Raw genomic sequence first — 23,106 nt, 5'->3', positions numbered from 1 at the left:
TTGGGCTTAAGAGAAGAGATCAAATCCTGGTTCCACCATCTACCACATATGTGAACTAAGCAAATTATTCAGTGTATCTGAATATCAGCTTCTTCATCTGGAAAACAGGAATAGCATTACCTACCTACCTAGCACAGTAGCTGAGAATTTTACATGACACAGGAGAAAGAACCTAGTTTATAGCTTCAATACACGTTAACTAAGTTTGAATTTGAAACTTGGGCCTAATTTTTCTTGGCATTCTGTAATTCTGTACCAACCCCAAATCTGTCTTTTACTTCCCCATTTTCAGACTCCTCCAAAGCCTGGAAATGGCAGTGGAGAATCCCAAAACCTAAGGTGGAGTTTCCTGGGCCCTGTTTGACTTTAAAGATTTTATTTAATTTTGAGAAAGAGAGAGGGCATACATGTGCAAGCAGGGGAGGCAAAGAGAAAGAGTGAGAGGAGAGAGAAAGGAATCCTAAGCAGCCTCCCCACTGTCAGAGTGGGGCCTGATGCAGGGCTTGAACTCACGAACCATGAGATCACAACCTGAGCTGAAATGAAGAGTTGGATGCTTAACTGACTCAGCCACCGAGGCTCTCCAGGCCTTGCAGGACTTTAAAAAACAGCACACATCACACAAATCATAACATCAAGATCCTCTTCTGGAATCCTGAACCTGGCTGCTGATAAACTCAACATCAGTCTTTGCCTTGTTCTGAATGATGGTCCACTATGTATTTGTGCCCATTTCCCCCACTTAGACCATAAGCTTCTGGAAGTTAGAGACCATATCTAACTGAGGGGCTAATAAAAACCACAAAATATAAATGGCAATGTGAGACGCACTACAAGGCACTTCGTGATTCTATACCAAGTAAGCTGTATTCTTCTAGGCGCTCTGTACAAAATAGGAACTGCTAAATATCTGTCAAATATATTACTTTTTCATGTTGGTGCCACCTTCCCAGTGAAAGATGGCAGGGGGATGGAAGAAAAGAGGAGGTTGGCTAACAGCTACTTGAAATGATCTAAGCTCTAAAAGGAGCCTTGAATTCTGTGGCTCTAATTTTTCTGGAAATTACCTTTACTGATATCAACCGATACCTCAACCAACTAACTTCAGGTTGACAGAACTCAAAGAAACAAAACCGAAGGTCTGAGTTGTGGTGGAAAGGGAGGAGCAATGATATGGTCTTATGTTCAATTTCAGGCCAAGGTTTCAGAGGCCATTCTTTTCAAGGTTTACTGAATGCCTACCATGTACATACATTCTGCTAAGATGTGGCGGTTTGAAGGGAAACAGAATTGCTTGTTATCAAAGAGCTGACTTCTAGTAGAAAGAGAGATATGAAAACAAATAAGAACCATAAAATAACTGTATGTATCATATGCAGAGAGCAGGCATAGGAAGAGATGCAACCCACAACACTCACATAAAACCCAACCAAAACTAATGTAGGCCTTTCCTTTAAGCAATTAAAAAAAAAAAAGTGCCCAGAGGAATAATAATCACACACCTACGAAATTCCATACACTTAAGAAATACCAATTTACCCCTACACTGATCTAGGAGTTACAGTACGCTTCTCTCTCCATTCAACAAAGGAGAAAACAGACACAGAGATGGAGTCACTTGTTCAAGCTGACGCAAATATCAACTGAGCTTAGATTTGCCTGACTCCAAAGTCACAGCTGTTTCTACTATGTCAGTAGATCTCTATGTGTGGTCCAGGGACCACTTCCTCCCTTGTCTCATGAGTATACAGTGGAGTTTTCCAGAGGTAATATGATGTATAGAATCACAAGACTGAACGCAGAAGTAGATAAAAAATTCAGCTGTATTCTACTAAGGCAGACATTAAAAAGAATGGGGGTAGGGTGGGAAAAGTAAAACAATGTCGCTCTTTTCACTAATTTTGAAGGTTACAGTTTCCATAAAAGTATTGTTTATGTTAAAGCACAGTGGGCTTATTTTTTCCTCCACCTTTATTATAACACACATGTAACACTGAGTAAGTTTAAGGTGTACACTGTGTTAATTTAATATAACCATATACTGCACAATGATAATTTTCGCGGTGCGCTTATTATTATTCTAAAACGAATATACCCAGTTTTAATTTCTACTCTGGTAAATACCAAAATATAGAAATCTCATAAACATCGAGAGATACAACTTGCATACACAAAATGTCTTTGGAGTCTTAAATTATCTTTAAAACTATAAAGGGGTCCTGGGGCGACTGGGTGGCTCAGCTGGTTAAGCGACGGACTTCAGCCCAGGTTATGATTTCGCGGTTTGTGGGTTCGAGCCCTGTGTTGGGCTCTATGCTGACAGCTCAGGGCCTGGAGCCTCCTTCAGATTCTGTGTCACCCTCTCTCTCTGCTCCTCTCCCTCTCACACTCTATATAATTATACATTTTTTTATTCTTGAGAGAGAGCGGGAGGGCCAGAAGAAGGGGGGAGGGAGGGATAGAGGGGGGAGTTTAGAAGCGGGGGGAGTTAGAAGCGGGCCTGGGCTGACAAGAGATGTAGGGCTTGAACTCATGAACTGCGAGATCATGACCTGAGCTGAAGTCAGATGCTTAACCAACTGAGGCACCTGGGTGTTCCATCTCTCTCAAAAATAAATAAACACACACACACAAAGTATAAAGGTGTCCTAAGATCAAAAAGTTTGAGAGCTGTTATACTATATGCTTGTGACACACCCCATAGCGTGGTGATACGGAGTCTTACGGTTAGACTGATGCGCTCTTTTCCCCTAGAACTGTGTCCTTAAGGTAATTTATTGAGTGCTGCCAAAAGTGAGTACCTAAAACTGCTAATTAAATCTGGTGCTCTAATTTTAATCTTGACATCACTCCCCCCCAGCCCTGAACTAAGCCATTAAAAATAGCCTTGGGTGCAGCAGCCCCCACACACAGCTTGCTTTAATTAGGCTATCAGACCCGCACATTCAGTCTTACAAAGCCTTAACATCTTCACGTTAAGCACCAGCTCCTGCAGACCAGATGCCCTCCAGCCTACCTGACACAGAGAAACAGACAGCCTACCTGATGAAAACAACAGCCCTCTTCTGTCCCGGGGGGGCAGCTGGTGCTCTGTGCTACACGCAGCTTTCCTCCCTTTCCCTAGGTTAGCAAGAGAGTATGTGCTGTGCTATATAGCTGGGGAACGTTTCCAATCTAGCTCACTGCCAAGACTTCAGTTAAAAGATGTGCGCCAGACGCAACCCTGACTTGCTGCAGCTTGTGGAGTGAGATGGGTGGAGGTGCTGCAGCAGCACTGCAGGCTGAGGCTGACAAGCAGCAGCTACTCTAGAACGAATATATATATTTTTCAAAGTTTATATATTTATTTTGAGAGAGAGAGAGGGAGCATGCATGCGCACATGAGTGGGGGAGGGGCAGAGAGAGACAGAAAGGGAGAAAGAATCCTGAGGAGACTCCACATGGTCAGGACAGAGCCTGATGTGGGGATCAATCCCACAAACCAGAAGATCATGACCTCAATGGAAATCAAGAGGTGGTCACTTAACCAACTGAGCCACCCAGTTGCCCCCAAAATACTATTTATCAGCACAGAATTATTATTAGTATATGATATCTGAGGTAGGCCCAGTGGTTTTGGATTTATTTAGTGCTTATGCTCTTGAATTTTCCCCATATTCAGACCATAGATTAAATGTGATACTTAACTAGGTCTAGAAGGGCCAGGGGTAGTGAAGTGAAATTTCTCTAGGCAGAAGCACAGCTGCAGTGTAAGAGGTGGCTCAAAGAGAGAGGCTGGTGGTTACCATGACATTCTCCGGATGAGGAATGGAGCTAGGATCAGATTGCCACAGGGAGGCCCTCGCAGTCCCTCCTTTTGAACAAGATGATGTGGGAGGCAATTAAAACGAGACCAGACCAGAGCAAAAAAGGATGTCTGTTAATTCCCTCCACTGGTAGCTTCAATTAAGTTACTTTTTTTTAGGTAAGCTCTGTACTGGGACTCGGATATGTAAAAATCAGTAAAATATGCTTTTACCTTGGTAGAACCCACAATCTCTCTCAAAAACCTTGTAAATAAAGTTATGACAAAGTGTAATGAATGCTGTATTACAGTTACATAACAGGACTATGAGAGCAATATGAGGAGAGAGGTCAGAGAATGCCTCAGAAAAGGTGGGCCTGAGTTGAGAGGAGTTAAGACGATAATCTGGAAAAAGCAATATGAGTAAAGGCTTAGGTCTGAAAGGGCCTATTTACTGGTCTGGGGAATAACCCCACAAGCCTGGTGTGGACTTTAAAATATATTAAGATATTCTGTATCTTATGAGCAAAAGCCTAGGAATACCCAATTGGAATTCAAAAACCTAAAAGTCTAATAAATGAAGTATTCAGAGTCCACTTACGACAAGTTCTTTTAAATTTAGAACTCTTTAAGAAAAACCCAAATCACAGCAAATCAAGATGTGAAAGTAAAGGAAAGGTTAGGGGTGCCTGGCCGGCTCAGCCAGTAGAGCATGCAACTCTTGATCTCAGGATCATGATTTCAAGCCCCACGTTGGATGTAGAGATTACTTCAAAAAGAATACAGAAAAAGTTAGCTCTACCTATAATCATTTTAATGTGTGCACCACATTTACAGGAAATAACAGCCTTATGATCTTTTCGATGACATAGTACAAAAAGCATTATTGTTGGGGTGCCTGGGTGGCTCAGTCGGGTAAGCTAGATCTCAGCTCAGGTCATGCTATCATGTCATGGTTCGTGGGTTCAAGCCCTGTGTCGGGCTCTGCAGTGATGGTACGGAGCTTGCTTGGGATATTCTCTCCCCCCCACCCCGCCCCCAAAATAAATGAACTTAAAAGCATTATTGTTAATGATGATTAACATAAGTATCTTACAATATCAGTTATCTCTTTTCCTTCCACATTTCCTCGGGGAATAAGGAAAGGGCAAAAGGGCAGAAACAACTGAAATACGTTACCAGAGTCAGAATCCCTACAACACAAGGAGTAAGTTACTGAGCCTTGTGCCACACACACTGGGGAACATATAGTTCCTGTTGCAGCACAAGGGCTATCAAACCACAGTGGGCCTGATCTGCCACTGTAGTACAAAATCAAACACTGATGATATATAATGAACAAGAGTGGCCTAATTTGGCCAAGGAGCTTCAGTCTGGTGACCTCTGATCTACAAGTACAGGAGTAATTGAAAGAATTGGTGACCACAGTACCATGGGAACCTGTAAGAGTGAACTCCAACTTGGGTCTTGAGGAAGTGGCTTTTTTTTTTTTTTTTTTAAGTTTACTCATTTTCGGGAGACAGAAACAAAAGTGTGAGAGGGGAAGGGCCAGAGAGAGGGAGACAAAGAATCTGAAGCGGTCTCCAGGCTCTGAGCTGTCCGTACAGAGCGTGATGTTGGGCTCGAACTCACGAACTGTGAGATCATGACCTGAGCCATACGTAGTTGGGACACTTAACCAACTGAACCACCCAGGCGCCCCTTGAGGAAAAATGACTTTGAATAAAGACCTTAAGAGTGTGGAGGAATTAGTGAAGGGAGGAACTGGCTTCTTTGGTGCAAGTGGTGGTGATGGAGAAGAGTACTTCCAGCACAAGGCCCAGGATGTACTGTAGCAGGGACAGTGAGGGCCAGCTTGAATGGAGAGAGGGAGAAGGGTTCATAATGAATGGAAGTGTAGTCATAAGAACCTTGATAGGATAAGTTACAGATTTTGGGCTCTAATAGGTGCTGGGAAGCCCCTGTAGGGTTTTAAACAGAACGGACTTAACTTGCCGACTCAACAAAGATTCATTTAATGGGTGCCTACTACATGTCAGGTATGTGCAAAACAAGTCTTTGTCCCTAGGATATCTATATTCTGGTGGAGGAGACAAATCACAAACAAAATAAGCCTCATTATAAATACTAAGAAGGAAAAGAAATACTTTCACCTCTGAGAGGGTGAATTTAGGCTGAGATGTTAAGAATGGGTAGGATGTGGTATGAAGAGCCAAGGGAAGAGGTTTCTGGTAGCAAAGGTGGGTAAGAACTCGGCATGTCCTAAGGCCAGTGTGACCAGAAAATGATGACGGCGGCAGGACGGGAGGAGGTTGAGGGGCCCACTCAGGTGGGGCTATGAAGGCCATGGAAGACCACTGGAGTGCTTTAAAAAGGGAAATGACATGATCAGACTTGACCTGCTATGTGGAAAATGGACGGCAGGGGGATCCGGGGAGAAGCAGGGAAAACAGAGGATACTATTGTTGTAGCCCACGCAAAAGATGGTAGTGGTTCGGAACAGGGTGGTAGAAGTGGAGATGAGAACAGAAGACGGACTGGAAATATACTTTGGAACCAGAAGTGACAGGCCTTACCAAAAGACTTGGGGAGGAGGGTAGTTAAGGGAAAAGAACTCAAGATGATTCTCAGAGGTCTGGCGTTGGTAACCCTGTGGATGAGAGTAACACTTGGAGAGACAGGGAAGACCAAGTACGGAATGATGGGAAAACTACAATGTTGCTTTTGCTATGTTAGATTAGGGATGCCTAAAAGACATCCAAAGGGAGCTACTTAACAGGCATTCTGTGTATGATTTTTGAACACAGAGAAGGCTGGGCTAGAGGTCTGAACTTGAGTTGCCAGCTTTCAGATGGTAATTAAAGCCATGAGACTGGATCACCTAAAGGAAGCAGGCAGAGAACCCAGGATTCAACTCTGAAGGAAATCCAGCATTTAGACAGGAGGCAGAAAGCAAAAGTGGCTAGCAAAAGGAGACTGAGAAGAAGCAACCAGAGAAATGGAGACGATCCAGGAGTGAAGTGTCCATGAAACCAAGAGAAGAGAGGTTTGAGACAGGCGTGAACTGTGTTGCATATTCCAGGGATTGAGGAAAATGAGAACAAAGTATCCATGAGATCTGGCAATATAGAAATCACTGATAACCTTGACAGAAATTTCAACCAAGTGGTCAAAAAAGAAGCCAAACTTCGGCCAAGCCCGAGGAATGAATAGAATTCGAGAACGCTGACACAAGAAATCTGGCTATGAAAAAATACCAAAAAAGTAGGATGGCAGTTGGAGGGGGATAAGCAGGATACCAGAGCATAATCTGTAGGTGATGGGAGCAAGTTTCTATTGAGAGGTAGGATTGGGTGATTGATTTCATCCAGGAGTAAAAGAGAGGAAAAGTCCAAGGATCTCACACAGGATTTTGACCACGGCGCCATTTACTGAGACCAAGAACATAGGTGGAAGGGCAAATTTACTTGCCTCCCAAGACCATTTATTTCCACTATACTGAGTAGGCTTCTTTTCTTGTGAAGATCTATCGAGGAAGAACTGTGATACGTGACAGAGCCTCTCTACACAGCACCACTTCCAGACGTGATTAATCTCTTAATGAGGTTTAAACCTCTTAGGGAGTAACAATACTATGCTAATCTAATCTAGTAGCCATACAAGATGACAAGAGTGTATTTGTACTGGCTGAAGGAACACAAGTGACGGAAAAGGCTTTAAATTCGGCTGATGAGGAAGCAACCATGCTTTTGAAACAAATACATTGAAGGCTTTAGAATCAGTAACTTCCAGATACATAGTGCAAGTAGGCCCTTATCCCTGAAGAAATTAATCAAATTCAAGATTGTTTACTCTCCATGTTCATTAACAGCAGCGGTGTAACTCAATACTCCCTTGCTACTTCTGATATTACGCTGAATTTCCACGGACGCGTTTTCAGAGAACTTAGGCCTCTTCTTACAGAAAAATAAGTATCACTTCTCGAAACGCCCTAGAAAAAGAACTGCTCCTGCTGGTTCAAAGGACTGCCTGGAGAGAAAGGCAGAAGCTGGAAGAAGATGAAGCTTTCACTTAAGAGCTCATTCTGATGTTTGGGGTAGGCGGTTGACGGATGCGGCCATCTATAAAAAGTTCCAATTTTATTTCCAACAGTACGGGGGAAAAATGGCATTGGCATCGCCCTTTAGCCTGATGGTCGAGCTGCCAAAAGCTCCGTAGGTTTAACAGCCCCCGAACAATAAATTCGATCACCTGATCCTGACTCAGAAGCCTTATGTCCCTTCCATTCCCAATCTTTTGGCGTGGCCCAATTTCCAGAAGCTGCGAGAGGAGGACGGAATCCCAGGAAGCCTGTTGATAAAACACGGCGCCCAATTCACCGGTTCCGGGTAGCACAGGGTTGGGAAAAGCGCTGAGACTGCAAGCAACTACTCCGGTTTCCTCCTCCTTTTCCCTCATAGAACAGGGAAGGCCGGCCCCCCCCCTTCTTCCCGCATACGGCTCCCCAATACCTCTTCCCTTACGGGACCAGGCCCTAGGAGCCTGGCTCTTCACCTGACCCATTCGAGAAATACGCTTTCCAGTCCGAACTTTACCTGCCTGAAGCCCGCCGCTACTCCGGTGCGCTAAGCCCCCACCGAGGAAAATGGAGTCGTCGAACCGAGACTGCGAAAAGATAGTACGGACCCACCGCACGGCCCCTCCGCCGCCACCGCCGCCGCTGCTGCGTCAACGTGCTACGTCACTTCCGGCCCCCTGTCACCGGGAGTGGGCGGGCCGTTTCTTTCTCTCCTCTCCTTTCCCACCTGGTTCTCGAGGCTTCGTTTGAGAGGGCGCGAAAACTGGCCGAAGCGGCTCAGGAAGGCCGGTGTCGCAGAGACCTGGGGGCTGAGCTTGGGAAGTCGAAAACGTCAGGCCTAGCTTCTTCCTCAGGCCGCTCTAGCTCAAGGAACCATAAAGACTAGACTAGGGCGTCTTCGTTTCCTCCTCTCTGTGGTTCCGCTCGCAGCTTCCGCTTCCGGGGAGGGGCCGAATTGTCTTCGAAGATTAGGGGCTCTGCGCTACGGCTAGGATGGCCGTGGTGCCGCTACTGTTTTTGGGGGGTTTGTGGAGTGCTGTGGGAGCGTCCAGTCTGGCTGTCGTTACGTGCGGCTCCGTGGTGAAGCTACTCAATACGCGCCACAACGTGCGACTGCACTCACACGACGTGCGCTATGGGTCAGGTACTGCCACCCGGCTTCGGGTGGGCTGGGAGGGCCTGGAAGGCTCCGGAGGGGGCGGGGCCAAGAGAAAATCTGAGGGGTGTGGTCTGGGAAGGTCAGGGGACCCCGGGGGAGGTTCCTGAGGTTTAGAGGCGGAGAATCGAAGAATTGGGCGTTATGCTGTACTAGCGTCTGTCTGGGGAGTTCCGTACCGGGCACATTACACAGATACTTCTTTGGATTTATAACCAGGTAGAGACGACTGTTATCCTCATTTTACAGATGAGGAAACAAACTCAAATAAATCGCATGCTCAGAGCCTTGCAGCTAGTGAATGACAGAGACGGGGTTCGAACCAAATCTGTCCAGTTTCAAAGCCTGCTTTCAGCTACTCCAGGCTGGCACTACTCAGTGCGGGAGAGACAGACATGTAGAAAATGACAGTAAGTGCTGTATCTCCGAAGTCTTGAACTCCAAGACCTCCTTCTTTAACTATATCTCTGTTCTAGCTATTTTGTATCTTATACTCGCTCTTCAGTCCTTTTCCTTTGGCCTCTTTTTGCTAAAATTTTACCCTGGTAAGGAATTTAAAGCACTCATTGGAATTGGGGAGGAAACGGTTTAGAGCACTTTTTAACCTAGGAAGTTAAAATGCTTAGTTTGTAGGTTCATTTGTAATTAAGTAATTATTTGTGGCTTCATTCAGTAACGTTTTATTATGTCCCTAGTATTGTTCTAGATCCAGGAGATATAGTGACCTAGTCAGCAAGTTACAGGAAAACAAAAACTGGCAAAAAGAGAAAAGTTCAGCGAGTAAGATGTGAGAAGCAACTAAGATGATTGCTAGATTTCTGTCTTGGATGACTGATGATGCTATTAGCTAAGAGAGGATGGGAGCTAGTCTGTGGCTCATGAGTCTCAAAACACGTCTGACCAGTTACACTAGAAAAGGAATTGAGTTGTCATTGTTGGGATGTTTTCTAACCCTAGCAGTCATTCAGTGAACACCTACTATGTTCCAGCTTGTATTTTTTAATTTGGTCTAGTTTGGATCTACTAAAAATCAGGATGTGAGAGAGAAGCCTGACAGTAGGAATGTGTAGATTTGAAACGTTTTTCAGGTGCTTCTAGTGGGGAGCCAGATTTTAGAACCAGATTTGGTCTGGATCTCAAAATAGACCTGTGCTGAGCCTGAGGTAGAGACTTAAGTACAACATCATTGTACTGCAGGGCGGGGAGTTGAAGATGGAGGGAAAGTAAGTGAGATTGCCTAGGATGAACTGTGGTTCTCGATCTGGTGTCAGTTTGAATCCTTGAAAAAACCTGTTGAAGCTTGTATCAATGCTTTTGTCCTGACCTCCAACAAGTATTTAAGAATAGATAAACGTAGGGGCATCTGGGAGGCTCAATCAGTTTAGCATCCAACTTTCGCTCAGGTCATGATCTCGTGGTCCATGGGTTCAAGCCTTGCATCAGGCTCTGTGCTGACAGCTTGGAGCCTTCCCTGCTCACACTTTGTCTCTGTCTCTCAAAAATAAATAAATATTTAAAAAGCTAAAAAAAAAAAAAAAAAAGGATAAGGGTAGAACTCTGGGTAATCCAAGATTTAAGAGTGGGAGAAGACTGGTAGCCATACTACTCTGAACGCACTGCATCCTGTCTGATCTCTGAAGAATGGGTGAGGAAGTGGAGGGTTGAATGGAATGTGAAGAAGGGAAAGACACCAAGCGTAGACCATGATTTAGTGAAGCCTGGCAGTGATCCAGGACCAAGAGAGCTGTAAGATTGTAAGGCAATAACCAGAAGTACGGAGGGAGGCTTGATTTGTTCTTCTCTTCTCTTTTTCTTTTCTTTCCTTCTTCTTTTGCTGCTGCTGCTGCTGCTGCTTCTTCTTCTTCTTCTTCTTCTTCTTCTTCTTCGAAGAGCTGCAGCAATTGCTTGGATTAAAGTTGACAACAAAAACTGATCTTTTGGGGCACCTGGGTGGCTTAGTCTATTGTGAATGGAAGAGGCAATAGCGAGAAGCTGGTAGTTCGGCTACAAACATTCACCTAGATAACTGTGGTATAAAGTGTAATGTGTTAAGTGGTTTAAAAAAAAAAAAAGGCGAGTGTTCTCAAAAGGCTGCCAGACAGGCAGGGAACTGAAGGCAAAGCTAGGAGGAACAGGCCAGAGTAACTAGGAAAGTATCTTGAGTGTCTTTCAAGAACTGAGTAGTAGATGAAGGCCTAGGGAAGAGAACATCCCTGGAGTTTATAAGAGATAGTCATCTCTCTGATATAACTTTACAGAAACTTGACAGGAAATAGAGGTTTGTGGGAGGCCATGTGGTAGAGTGGTTAAGAGTGTGAGTTCTAGAGTTGGGCCATTTAGGTTCAAACCCCAGCACTGTCTCTCTCTCTCTCCCTCTCTCTTTTTTAATTTTTAATGTTTTATTTATTTCTGAGAGAGACACAGCGTGAGCAGAGGAGGGTCAGAGAGCGGGGGGACACAGAATCCGAAGCAGGCTCCAGGCTCTGAGCTAGCGGTCAGCACAGAACCCAATGCGGGGCTAGAACCCACGAACCGTGAGATCATGACCTGAGCCGAAGTCGGACGCTCAACCGACTGAGCCACCCAGGCGCCCCCCAGCACTGTCTCTTGGTGCTGTGTGACCTTGGGTGTACTATTCAGCCTTTCAGACACCCCAGTGTAAAATGAGGATGATCGTAATGATAATACCTACTTTAGAGAATATATGCATATACGAAGTAAGAATATTCAGGTAAAAGGTTTATGTTGGTATTTGGCATTAGGAAACTGCTCAGTACACATTAGCTAGCTAGCAATTATTTGTATATTTTCCTTTTTCTTTTTAAGCTTGTAACTATGTATTTTTAACTTATAGAATTGTACCTCTTGAGGCAGCATTAACCAAATTTAGAGGACGTAAGAATACTTTTATAACACACTGACAGATCACTTATAGGAATTAAGGAGCTGCAGCAATTTCTTGGATTAAAGTTGACAACAAAAGCTGATCTTTTGGGGCACCTGGGTGGCTCAGTCAGTTAAGCGTCCGACTTTGGCTCAGGTCGTGATCTCACGGGGTTTGTGGGTTCAAGCCCCGTGTCGGGCTCTGTGCTGACAGCCAGCTTGGAGTCTGGAGCCTGCTTTGGATTCTGTGTCTCCCTCGCTCTCTGACCGACCCTCCCCTGCTCACACTGTCTCTCTCTGTCTCAGAAATAAATAAAAAACATTAAAAAAAAAAAGCTGATCTTTTGATTGTGAAATGTGACAAAAGTAGTACGTTGTAATGCAATGTGACAACAGTAAGTGTTGAATAATATTGAACATATTTCAATTATATGATTAGATACCTGACATATACTAGGGGCTTTCCAGCTTATTATATATAGGCAAACAATACTCGTGCTTCAAAAAAATGAACATAAGTTCATTTATTTAGTGCCCTTTGATGCAAATTCTTAGTTTTCTGACACAGTACACTGTTAAGTATAATTTATCAGATAATAACTAATACTATGTAAACATAGTATTTTTCACCTATTTTTTAATGTTGTAGACAAAAAAATGTTGTCAAGCATAGGGTTTCCTCTCTACTCCTCCAAACCTGTTGTATGCATGGGGCACATTATTGGCCTTAGGAAAGAGAGTGATTGGTTGAGCTCACCCTCTTTTTCTTTNTTCCTTTTTTTTTTTTTTTTTTTTTTTTTGACTGCAGGTAGTGGGCAGCAGTCAGTGACAGGTGTAACCTCTGTGGATGACAGCAATAGCTACTGGAGGATACGGGGGAAGACCGCTACAGTGTGTGAGAGAGGAACCCCTATCAGATGTGGCCAACCCATCCGGCTGACACATGTCAACACTGGCCGAAATCTCCATAGTCACCACTTCACCTCACCTCTTTCTGGGAACCAGGTGATGTGGCATCCTCTGCGTCATTGGGTACCCTGTGTATTACTCAGCTGAGTGGTTTAATATCTTGGTTCTTAGCTCTTTTCTAGGTGTAGGTATTATTTTTTTTACACAGGCCTGGAGAATTGGCTTTGTCTCAAAAGCGTGAAGGATGTTGTTTCTGGTCAAAATAAAGATTTTACATCTAGATGAAATCGAGAAATGAGGAAAAACAGAATAGGTATATATTAGTATATCATAAATCACCTTGATAAATCCTGCAATAAAGAAGCCCAGTGTTGATGTATGGAAAGATGCTCAGCATCACTAATCATCAGGGAAATGCAAATCAGAACCACAACGAAGTATTCCTTATACCTGTCAGAATGGCTACAATCAAACAAGAAATAACAAGTGTTGGCAAGGACTCAGAGAAAAGGGAGCCCTTGTGCACTGTTGGCGGGAATGCAAACTGGTGCAGCCAATGTGGAAAACAGTATGGAGGCTCCTCAAAAAGTTAAAAATAGAAATATATGATCCAGTACTTCCACTAGAGTATTTATCTAAAGAAACTGAAAACAATAATTTGAAAAGATAGATGCACCCCTATGTTTATTGCAGCATCGTTTGTAATAGTCCAGATATGGAAGCAACCCAAGTGTACATCAGTAGATGAATAGGTAAAAAAGATTTGGCGTAGACATATATACACAATAGACTATTACTCAGCCATAAAAAAGGATGAGATCTTGCCATCTGTGACATGGATGGACTTAGATGGTGTTAAGCTAAGTGAAATAAGTCAGAGAAAGACAAATACCTTATGATTTCACTTGTATGTGGGATCTAAGAAAACAAATGAACAAAAAAAGCAGAGTCAGAACTATAAGTGTAGAGAATAAACTGATAGTTGTTGGAAAGGAAGGGATTGGGGAGATGGGCAGCATGGGTTAAGGGGAGTGGGAGATAGCTGGCTTCCAGTTATAGAATGAATAAGCCTCTTCAACATGGATGAGAGCTACAGTATAGGGAATATAGTCGGTGGTATTGTAATAGCATTGTATGGTGACAGATGGCAGTTACACACCTGGGGTGAGCATAGCGATATGTATAGACTTGTTGAATCACTATGTTATACACCTGAAACTGATGTAACATTGTGTGTCTACTTAAATAAACAAACAAAAGGGGAGCCTGGGTGGCTCTGTTGGTTAAGTGTCTGGCTTCCGCTCAGGTCATGATCTCACAGCTCGTGAGTTCAAGCCCCATGTCGGGCTCTGTGCTGGGGCCTGCTTCAGATTCTGTGTCTCTCTGACCTTCCCTAGCTTGCTCTGTGTCTCAAAAATGAATAAATGTTAAAAAAATTTTTTTCTCTTAAAACCCAACAAAACAAAACCCAATGTTTTCTGAACTTCAAATAAAAATTATTATTACTATTTTAAATGATGCCAACTAACCATAGTAGGAAAATGAATTGGGTTTTGTGCCACCTTTTTATTTTTAAATTATTTTTTAAATAAGCTCTATGCCCAACCTGAGGCTTGAATTCATGACCCCAAGATCAAGAGTCACATGCTCTACCTACTGAGTCACCCAGGTGCCCCAGTATTGTGCCACTTTTTCAAGCCTTGAGCTTTTAGGAGATACGGACCCCTTAATGACTGCTTCCGTCCTACCCCGACTCTGCACATAGTTTTCCATACTAGCATCTTACATCATTTGTGAGGTAAATTTTATACATTTATAAAGCAGTATTGATACATTGGTTTTTTTAATTAAAAAAATTTTTTTAATAGTTTATCGTCAAGTTGGTTTCCATGTAACACCCAGTTTTAATTTTTTAATTATTATTTTTTTAATGTTTATTTTTGAAAGTCAGAGAGACAGCGCAAGCAGGGGAGGTGCACAGAGAGAAGGAGACACAGAATTGGAAGCAGGCTCCAGGCTCTGAGCTCTCAGCACAGAGCCCGATGCGGATCTTGAACCCATGAACTGCAAGATCATGACCTGAGCCAAAGTCAGATGTTCAACCGACTGAGCCACTCAAGCGCCCCTACATTGCTTTTTTTTTTTTTTTTTAAATTCACTTGTCTTGAGAGAGAGTGCTAGTATGAGTGGGGGAGGGGCTGAGAGGGAGAGAATCTCAAGTAGGCTCTCCACCTTCAGCACAGTGCCCAACTAGAGGGTTGAACCCATGAAACGTGAGATCGTGACCTGAGTTGAAATCATGAGTGGGATGCACAACCCACTGAGCCACTCAGGTGCCCCTTAATACATTGTTATCAACTAGAGCCCAAGGTTTATTTTGATTTTCTTAGTTTTTATCTACTGTACTTTTTCTGTTCAGGACCCCATTCAGGCTACCACATGACATTGAGTTGTCCTGTCTCCTCATGCTCCTCTTAGGTGTGACACTAAATTCTTGCTTTCAATGACCTCGATGGTTTTGAGGAATGCTGGTCATGTATATCAGAGGGTGCTCCTCTATTGCGCTCTGATATTTTTGTCATGATAGATCAGACTTACAAAGGTTTTTGGGAGGAAGGCCACAGGAGTAAAGTGGCATTTTCATAACATAGAGTCAGGGGTACATACTAGCTATGTGATTCTGTATGTATTGATTACCTGGCTGAAATAATGTTTGTCAAGTTTCTCCAGTAAAGTTACTCTTTTCTTCTTCCCCCTTTTCATACTGTGTTTCTGGAATGAAGTCACTATGCACAACTCATACTTAAGGAATGGGGAGTTATGCTCCCTTTCCCGTTAGAGTACAGTAGCTACAAAATTTATTTGGAATTCTTCTGCATGGGAGATTTGTCTCTTTTTACTTATTTGTCATTTATTTATATCATTGTGGACTCATGAATATTTTATACTTTGAATTATGATCCTGTAACACTGCCTTATTTTTTTTCTTCCAGTTCCCACTTTGGCCGTTGGGAGCTCTTTTCATTTGTCTCCTCTGTCCATTTGACATACTCCCATTTTGGTGTATGTGTGTGAGTTTGCTTTAACTGTTCCTCTCTTTCTGGCACTCAAAGATATTCTAGTCTGGGGCGCCTGGGTGGCTTAGTCGGTTAAGTGTCCGACTTTCACTTAGGTCATGATCTCGTGGTTTGTGGGTTCGAGCCCCGCATCGGGCTCTGTGCTGACTGCCAGCTCAGAGCCTGGAGCCTGTTTCAGAGCCTGTCACTCCCTCTCTCTCTGACCCTCCCCTGCTCACACTGTCTCTTTCTCTCTCCTAGAAATAAAACATTAAAAAAAATGTATAAAAAACAAATATATTCTAGTCTCATCTTGTATTCTTGCCCCAGTCCTGGAATCAGCTATTCCTCCAAGAAGGTGTGTTTCCTTTAATTGGAGAAGGATATTAGAAACCATGATCTTAGGGGCACCTGGGTGGCTTAGTCGGTTAAGCGTCCGACTTTTGCTTAGGTCATGATCTCGCGGTTCGTGGGTTCAAGCCCCACGTCAGGCTCTGTGCTGACTGCCAGCTCAGAGCCTGGAGCCTGTTTCAGAGTCTGTGACTCCCTCTCTCTCTGACCCTCCCCTGCCCATGCTGTCTCTCTCTCTCTCTCTCCCCTAGAAATAAATAAAATTAAAAACAAACAAACAAAAAAAAACAAACATAACTATACTTTAAAAAAAAAAGAAAGAACCTGTGATCTTAGCTCTTACATGAGCTTGTTGCTACTGGGGTGTGTTGGCTCTTTTAGGCCTTCTCACCTGACAGAGCAAAGGAACATACGGTTTGTGTCTACATGTATCACTAAATGTTTATGTGTGTAAGGATCTGTATCTGTATTATGTTAAACATGAGTTCCTACTAACGTCTCCAACTATAATCCATAATCCTCCCTTTACTTATTTGTAAATTTCCACCCTAGCAGATAATCTGGCTCCCACTACTGTCATTTACTTACTTGTTCAGTTCCATGTACAAGTATAGTAGAGTTGTTAATTACATATAGTTCCTTTTACCTTTAGTTTTACAGACTCTGTTTCCAAATGACTTTTAATTTTTTATCTTTTATTTTTGTTTTTTTAAAAATGTTTATTTATTTATTTTGAGAGAGAGAGTGCAAAAGGGGGAGGGACAGAGAGAAAAAGAGACAAAGAACCCAGAGCAGGCTCAAGGCCCTGCACTAGCTGTCAGCACAGAGCCAGAGGCAGGGCTTAAAACCACGAACTGTGAGATGATGAGCTGAGCTGAAGTCCACTGCTTAACTGACTGAGCCACCTAGGTCCCCCTATTTATTTATTTTTTAAATGTTTATTTATTTATTTTGAGAGAGAGAGAGAGACCATGAGCACGGCAGGGGAGGGGCCAAAAGAGAGAGACAACACACAGAATCCCAGCCTGGCTTTGTGCTGTCAGTGCAGAGCCTGATGCGGGGCCCGAACTCACAAACCAGGAGATCATCATGACCTGACCCGAAATCAAGAGTCTGACGCTTTACTGACTGAGCCACCAGGCACCACCAAATGACTAATTTTTTAAAAAATGTTTTTATTTATTTTGAGAGAGGGAAAATAAGGTGAGTGGGGGAGGAGCAGAGAGAGAGGGATGGAGGGAGAATCCCAAGCAGGCTCTGTGCTGTCAGTGCAGAGCCTGATGCAGGGCTCAGTCTCAAGAATTGTAAGACTGTGCCTGAGCTTTAATCCAGAGTCAGATGCTGGGACGCCTGGGTGGCTCAGTTGGTTAGGTGTCCGACTTTGGCTCAGGTCATGATCTCATGGTTCAAGAGTTTGAGCCCCATGTTGGGTTCTATGCTGACAGCTCAGAGCCTGGAGCCTGCTTTGGATCCTGTGTCTTCCTCTCTCTCTGCCCCTCCTGCACTGCCTCTCCCCTGCTTGAACTCCCTCTTGCTCTCTGACATAAACATTAAAAAAAATTTTAAATTAAAGAAAAAAAGAGATGCTTAACCAACTGAGCCATCCAGGTGCCCCAGTAAGTTTTCTATTGCAATAGAAACTCTGAATATTTGGTTTTAAGGGGAATGGGATTAGAAGAGAAGTAGAAGGGGCGCCTGGGTGGCTTAGTCTGTTTAGCGTCCGACTTTCGCTTAGGTCATGATCTCGCGGTTCGTGGGTTCGAGCCCCGTGTTGGGCTCTGTGCTGACTGCCAGCTCAGAGCCTGGAGCCTGTTTCAGAGTCTGTGACTCCCTCTCTCTCTGACCCTCCCCTGCTCCCTCTGTCTCTCTCTCTCTCCTAGAAATAAAGAAAATATTAAAAAAAAAATTAAAAAAAAAAGGTGGAAGATGTACTGCTATCACTCTATTATTTCATTTAGTTCTTAAAATTACTCTATAATGTGATACTGTCATCAGTTTTTAGAGGAGAAAATGAAGCTCAGAGGAGTTACATAGGAAGGAATGGAGGTGGGGTTCAAGGTTTGCCAGTCCCCAGAGCCCATTCCCCTTTGCAACTTGTGTTGTTCATCAGGTCACTTCAAATGTAGTTAAGGGAACGAGACAGGAATATTTAAAGTCAAATAACAAAAGAGTAAGACTATAATAGAAGATATAAGGTAGATACAGGATGGCTTGCGAAATAAATGTTTGGAATATAATCCTAAGGCAACTGATTTCATGTCCTTTGCATCTTTTTATTTTTAAACAACCCTGGAAAGCCTCTTATTTTTCACTTTGGGTAGCCTTAGTTTCCTTCCCCTTCCTCTCCCTCCCCTTTCCAAGCCTGTGTGTCAGTCATGCTAATATTGCAACCCTTTGTGTCTTTCAGGAAGTGAGTGCTTTTGGTGAGGAGGGTGAAGGCGATTATCTGGATGACTGGACAGTGCTCTGTAATGGGCCCTACTGGGTGAGGGATGGTGAGGTGCGATTCAAGCATTCTTCCACTGAAGTGCTGCTGTCTGTCACAGGAGAACAATATGGCCGACCCATTAGTGGGCAAAAAGAGGTACATGGCATGGCCCAGCCGAGCCAGAACAACTACTGGAAAGCCATGGAAGGCATCTTCATGAAGCCCACTGAGTTGTTAAAGACAGAAGCTCATCATGCAGAGCTGTGAGTCTGGAAGCTGTGAGCCACTGCCGCTGCACAGTGGTCACGACATTGGCTGCCGCTCCTCCACCTTGGGATCCCTGCCACACGTTCCCTGGGCGGTGGCCTTGTCACCACTGAGATGAAGATGCATGACAGGAAACAGTGGCTGTGTTCGGAAGCTTCGGCCCTTCACACTTGAATTGGTTGTTCTCCCAGACTTTGGGTCAGTTCTTTCTGAGTATGGGACTTGCTGGTGAAGGAGCACATATTTTTTATCCATACTGATAAAACAGAAACTGAGGGAACTCTCTCTCCTAGTTGGGAAATTTTTACTCCTCAGAAGCGTGGCATCACGGATTATTGATGTGTGACTTTTCTCCTATTTTCTCCAAAATGATAAAGAATTTCATTTTTCGTGACCATGTTGTCATTTATTAGGTGTGCTATTTCATAACGTGATTGATCCTTGAATCCTACACGAATCGCTGCTACCACTCTTGAGATGCTGGGAACTTTTGGTGTGGGCCCTTTTAAGAGCCTTACTTGCATCCAGACTTTTTCTCCATTTTCACTTCTTTCCGAGCGCCTCAGTATTACTAGATTTTTGACTAATTATGGCTAAAGACCCTCAAGGAATACAGCTTAATGAACAGCCAGTGAAATGTTTTACTCCGAAATTGTTACTGCAGTCGAGAAAAAGGGTTAAGTGTAGAAAAAGGAACAATATTTATTCACTGCTAAATACTAGATACTGTGTTATAGCTCTTACCTCGTTTAATTTTCATAGATGTATTGTAAGGGTAGATCTTAAGTGTTTTACCAATGCAGAACAAAAAGGTTAAGTAATTGTGAATTTTTTTTTTTTTTTTTTAAGTTTATTTTGAGAGAGAGAGAGAGTGCAAGCAGGGTAGGGGCAGAGAGAGAGGGGAAAGAGAGAATCCCAAACAGGCTCTGCAGAGGCTGATGCAGGGCTTGGACTCATGAACTGTGAGATCATGACCTGAGCCGAAATCAAGAGTTGGCCCTTAATCGACTGAGCCACCCAGGCACCCCAACTGTGGGCATTCTTAAAGCTAATTTAAGGAGAGGAATCCAGCTGTGTCTGTCTGTCTCTTTTTAACTACATTACAATTGTGTTTTATTCTTGGATGATAACAGCTCCATTTTGGACAAATGTAGGGATATCTTTCTCTGAACAGGAGGGTAGAAAACTTTCTTTTTCTGCTTACCTCATGTCATCCTTTGTGTCTGTTGGTCGATTCCAGAAAGTTGCTCCGAAGTCCTTCAAGCATGCTTGTGATGAATAGAGGTGTCTGCCATCTGCTGGAATTTCAGTGACTAGCAGGCCTCTTTTTTTTTTTTTTTTTGAGAAACATTTTTTGGGGATACCTGGCTGGCTCAGTCCATGGAGGGAGAGAATGACTCTTGATTTTGGGGTGGTGAGTTCAAGCCCCACACTGGGTATGGAGCCTACTTGGAAAGAAAAAAAAACATGGATTTTTTTTTCTTTTGCTTTGGGGACTTCATGTTAAACATTTGGGGATACCTGGTATGTACCAGACATAGCCCATGACATTAAAAGGCTTCGTGTCTTTCACAAGGACTTGTTTCAGTAAGTTGAGACCATGAACTAGCTGGGCTCCCTCTCCATCCTCTCCTCCCTTTCCCACCTCAGTTGCATTGATCATTGAGATCTCTCCACAGTAATAGTTTAGGGAGAAAGAAGAAAGGAAATGCTAGGAATCAGCTGAATGAAGGTAACAGATTGGACGAGATGAATGAGAGAAAGGAGGTTTGTTGCAAGGTGCCCCTACATGGCTTGAACACTGTTTTCACTGAGTTGTTGGGCCTTCCCTTAGGTTCACAGATGGAATCTACCCTGCTGGGAAGCAGATTACAAGGAAGATAGGTAGGGCTTGAGAGAGAAGTATGAATTTGAAACAAACGGAGTCTTTGCAGAGATGTGACTGACAAGAGGCTAAGAAACCAGTTGGTGGGGTAAAAACTGTGGGCAATCCTATGTGAAAGTTGAAATGGTGCTTTATCTGGAGCGGAAAAGTTTCCAAGTAAAATCTTGAAGGATATTTATGGAGATTAGGATGTGAGAGCAAAGGGATATGAAATACTTACTTTGAAGTCCTCAGAATTTCTTTAGCTTTATTTATTGTATTAGCATCACTGTATTAGAGTTGGAAGGAAACTTTGTCCAATTTCCTGATTTCACAGAGAAGGAAACAGGCAAAATAAAGTTGATTCTGAATTCTTTCTTGCAATTATGTTTGCTTCCCAGATAAAGTATTTGTTGCTCAGGGACAAGAATAATATTCCGTATTTTTGTCGTATTCCCCCAGCCCAGTGCCCAGATTGTGCTGTACAGAGTAGACACCCAAAACTTGACCAATGAAGAGTCCAGAAAATTGCATTGCGCACACAGCAGGTCAATATGTAGTAATTGACTAGAACAGTATTCAAATAATAAATGAAAAACTCGTTCCTTTTTGGATAGAATGAGGTGGGAATTTTAACTGATGTCTTATTTAAAAAGATGGTTTCTTTGACATTAATTTGTGGGTGGGGAGGGGCAGAAAGCGAGAGAGTCACAGAATCAGAAGCAGGCTCCAGGCTCCAAGCTCTCAGCACAGCGCTTAACGCAGGGCTCGAACGCATGGAGGGTGGGATAATGACTTGAGCTGAAGTCGGATGCTTACCCAACTGAGCCACCTAGGAGTCCTGTAACTAATGCCTTTCAGTGCTTGGTTTCCTCCTCAAGGATTTTAAGACAAGGTTCTTGAGTAAGATATGACTACTTCCTAGGAACCAGGGATATAACTTCCGCAGCGACCTCAACCCGGGGCCTTGGGTGGCCAAGCCGACTCTATACTCCCGGAAAGTGCTTTGAAAGTGGAATTCCCCGGTCGAAATGAGACAGCCAAGTCCGTTGCCAGCGCGGGGCAGCCGGGAACCGGCACAGACTCCGGTCTCCAGCAAGCCCGCACTTCCGGGTGCGGAAGGGTGGGTCCAGGGGCGGGGCCTGTGTGTCAGTCGGCGCGAGGTCCGCCTACCCCTCCGGAGCCACGCCTATACTTCGCGCAGGCAGCCAGTCGGCCCTGCCGGATCGCTGGCCGGCGGGGAGGAGTGGGGCCGGGAGACAGCGCGCTGGCTGGCGGGCCGTGGAGGGCGGGGTGCACGCGCTCCAACGCTTCCTCGTCCAGTGCTGTTCCTGCGCTTGCGGCTGGTCGGCCCGCGGCGGCGCAGAGCGGAGCCGGCGAGGGCGGGGGGGCCCGGCAGGGCGGGGGCCGGAGCTAGCCGGGCCGGGGCCGGAATGCCCCTGTTCTTCTCCGCGCTGTTGGCCTTGCTGTTGGTTGCGCTCGGCGCCGTCTTCTTAGGCCGGTGAGGGGACCCCTGCTATAGCGGGTGGGGGCTGGGGAAGAAAGAGAGACTGAGGAGGGGGCGCGCGCTGGAAGGGCGCGCGGGAGGGGAAGGGGCTGGAGGGGACGGTGCGCGGGCGGCGGAGGGGGAGGGCCCAAGGAGGGCCGCGGAGGGGTCGCGCGGCAAGGGGAGGGCTTGAGCGGGGGTGTACGACCCGAGCTGACGCCGAGGAACTGGTAGTAGGGGAGCCTGAGGGAGCGGGCGAGGCCTGAGGGGATGCTGAGGCTCTGAGCTGAGTGTGTGTGTGTGTGTGTGTGTGTGTGTGTGTGTGTGTGTATGTAGAGGGGCCCGGCTTGGTGGTGGTCACTCTTTCTCCCACCACACGCCCGAGTGTACCCTTCACCGAGTGCAGAGGGCACCTGCAGCCTCGCCCTGGGAGCCGGAACAGGTCTGGCTGCCCAGGGGAGAACGGATTTGAGCTGGCCGGGTGTGACCCCACAGTGCCTTCTCGCTGACATCTGTCTAGAGGGCGGAGACAGAGACCCTGTGGGGGAGTACTTGATGGCACATCTGACAAGGTTGCCTGTATTTCGACATCTCTTGGGGCCTCTTCTTTCTTCATCTGGGGTTCCTAAGGGTTGGGAGGATTGCTTTCTTTGTCCCCAACTTAAGAGTCGGACTGTAGTTTGTCTGATTTCATTTGAGTGAAGGGGACACTCCAGGATTAGGGTCTTGATCTTTGTTGCTGAGTGTAAGTGACAGAATGCTGTTTGGGGAGACCGGAGAATTGCCCAGAAGATCCAGGTTTAGGACGTGACCTTTTTGCAAGACCTTCTAGGACCAGCAAAGA

The 23,106-nt window shown here is 44.7% G+C and overlaps 3 protein-coding genes across 4 annotated transcripts in view; 2 read left to right on the top strand and 1 right to left on the bottom strand.

The window, feature by feature from the left end:
* The window catches only part of SUPT6H (SPT6 homolog, histone chaperone and transcription elongation factor), a 32,039-nt gene extending 23,525 nt beyond the window's left edge, over positions 1-8,514 (bottom strand). Inside the window, exon 1 of the mRNA XM_039252148.1 lies at positions 8,380-8,514. The gene's annotated coding sequence lies outside the window, so the exon portion shown is untranslated. The remainder of the gene's footprint in view (positions 1-8,379) is intronic.
* Positions 8,515-8,578: 64 nt separating this feature from the next.
* SDF2 (stromal cell derived factor 2) lies at positions 8,579-19,304 on the top strand. The gene is made up of 3 exons (XM_039252159.1): positions 8,579-9,006; positions 12,710-12,906; positions 18,625-19,304. Exons 1-3 carry the CDS (start codon positions 8,856-8,858, stop codon positions 18,910-18,912), a joined length of 636 nt encoding a protein of 211 aa, XP_039108090.1. The 5' UTR covers positions 8,579-8,855; the 3' UTR covers positions 18,913-19,304.
* A 2,874-nt stretch (positions 19,305-22,178) lies between these two features.
* Positions 22,179-23,106, top strand: part of KIAA0100 (KIAA0100 ortholog) — a 29,223-nt gene continuing 28,295 nt past the window's right edge. For both annotated transcript variants that reach the window (XM_039252406.1, XM_039252413.1), the window contains exon 1: positions 22,179-22,277. In XM_039252406.1, the coding sequence (XP_039108337.1) occupies positions 22,210-22,277 (68 nt within the window). In that variant the 5' untranslated portion in view covers positions 22,179-22,209. The remainder of the gene's footprint in view (positions 22,278-23,106) is intronic.

The sequence above is a fragment of the Hyaena hyaena genome, unplaced genomic scaffold (assembly GCF_003009895.1).
Source record: "Hyaena hyaena isolate Hyena2069 unplaced genomic scaffold, ASM300989v1 scaffold_10, whole genome shotgun sequence".
Taxonomy (NCBI): Eukaryota; Metazoa; Chordata; class Mammalia; order Carnivora; family Hyaenidae; genus Hyaena; species Hyaena hyaena.
Note: the sequence above shows the minus strand (reverse complement) of the source record. Positions and strands in the feature narration are given on the sequence as shown.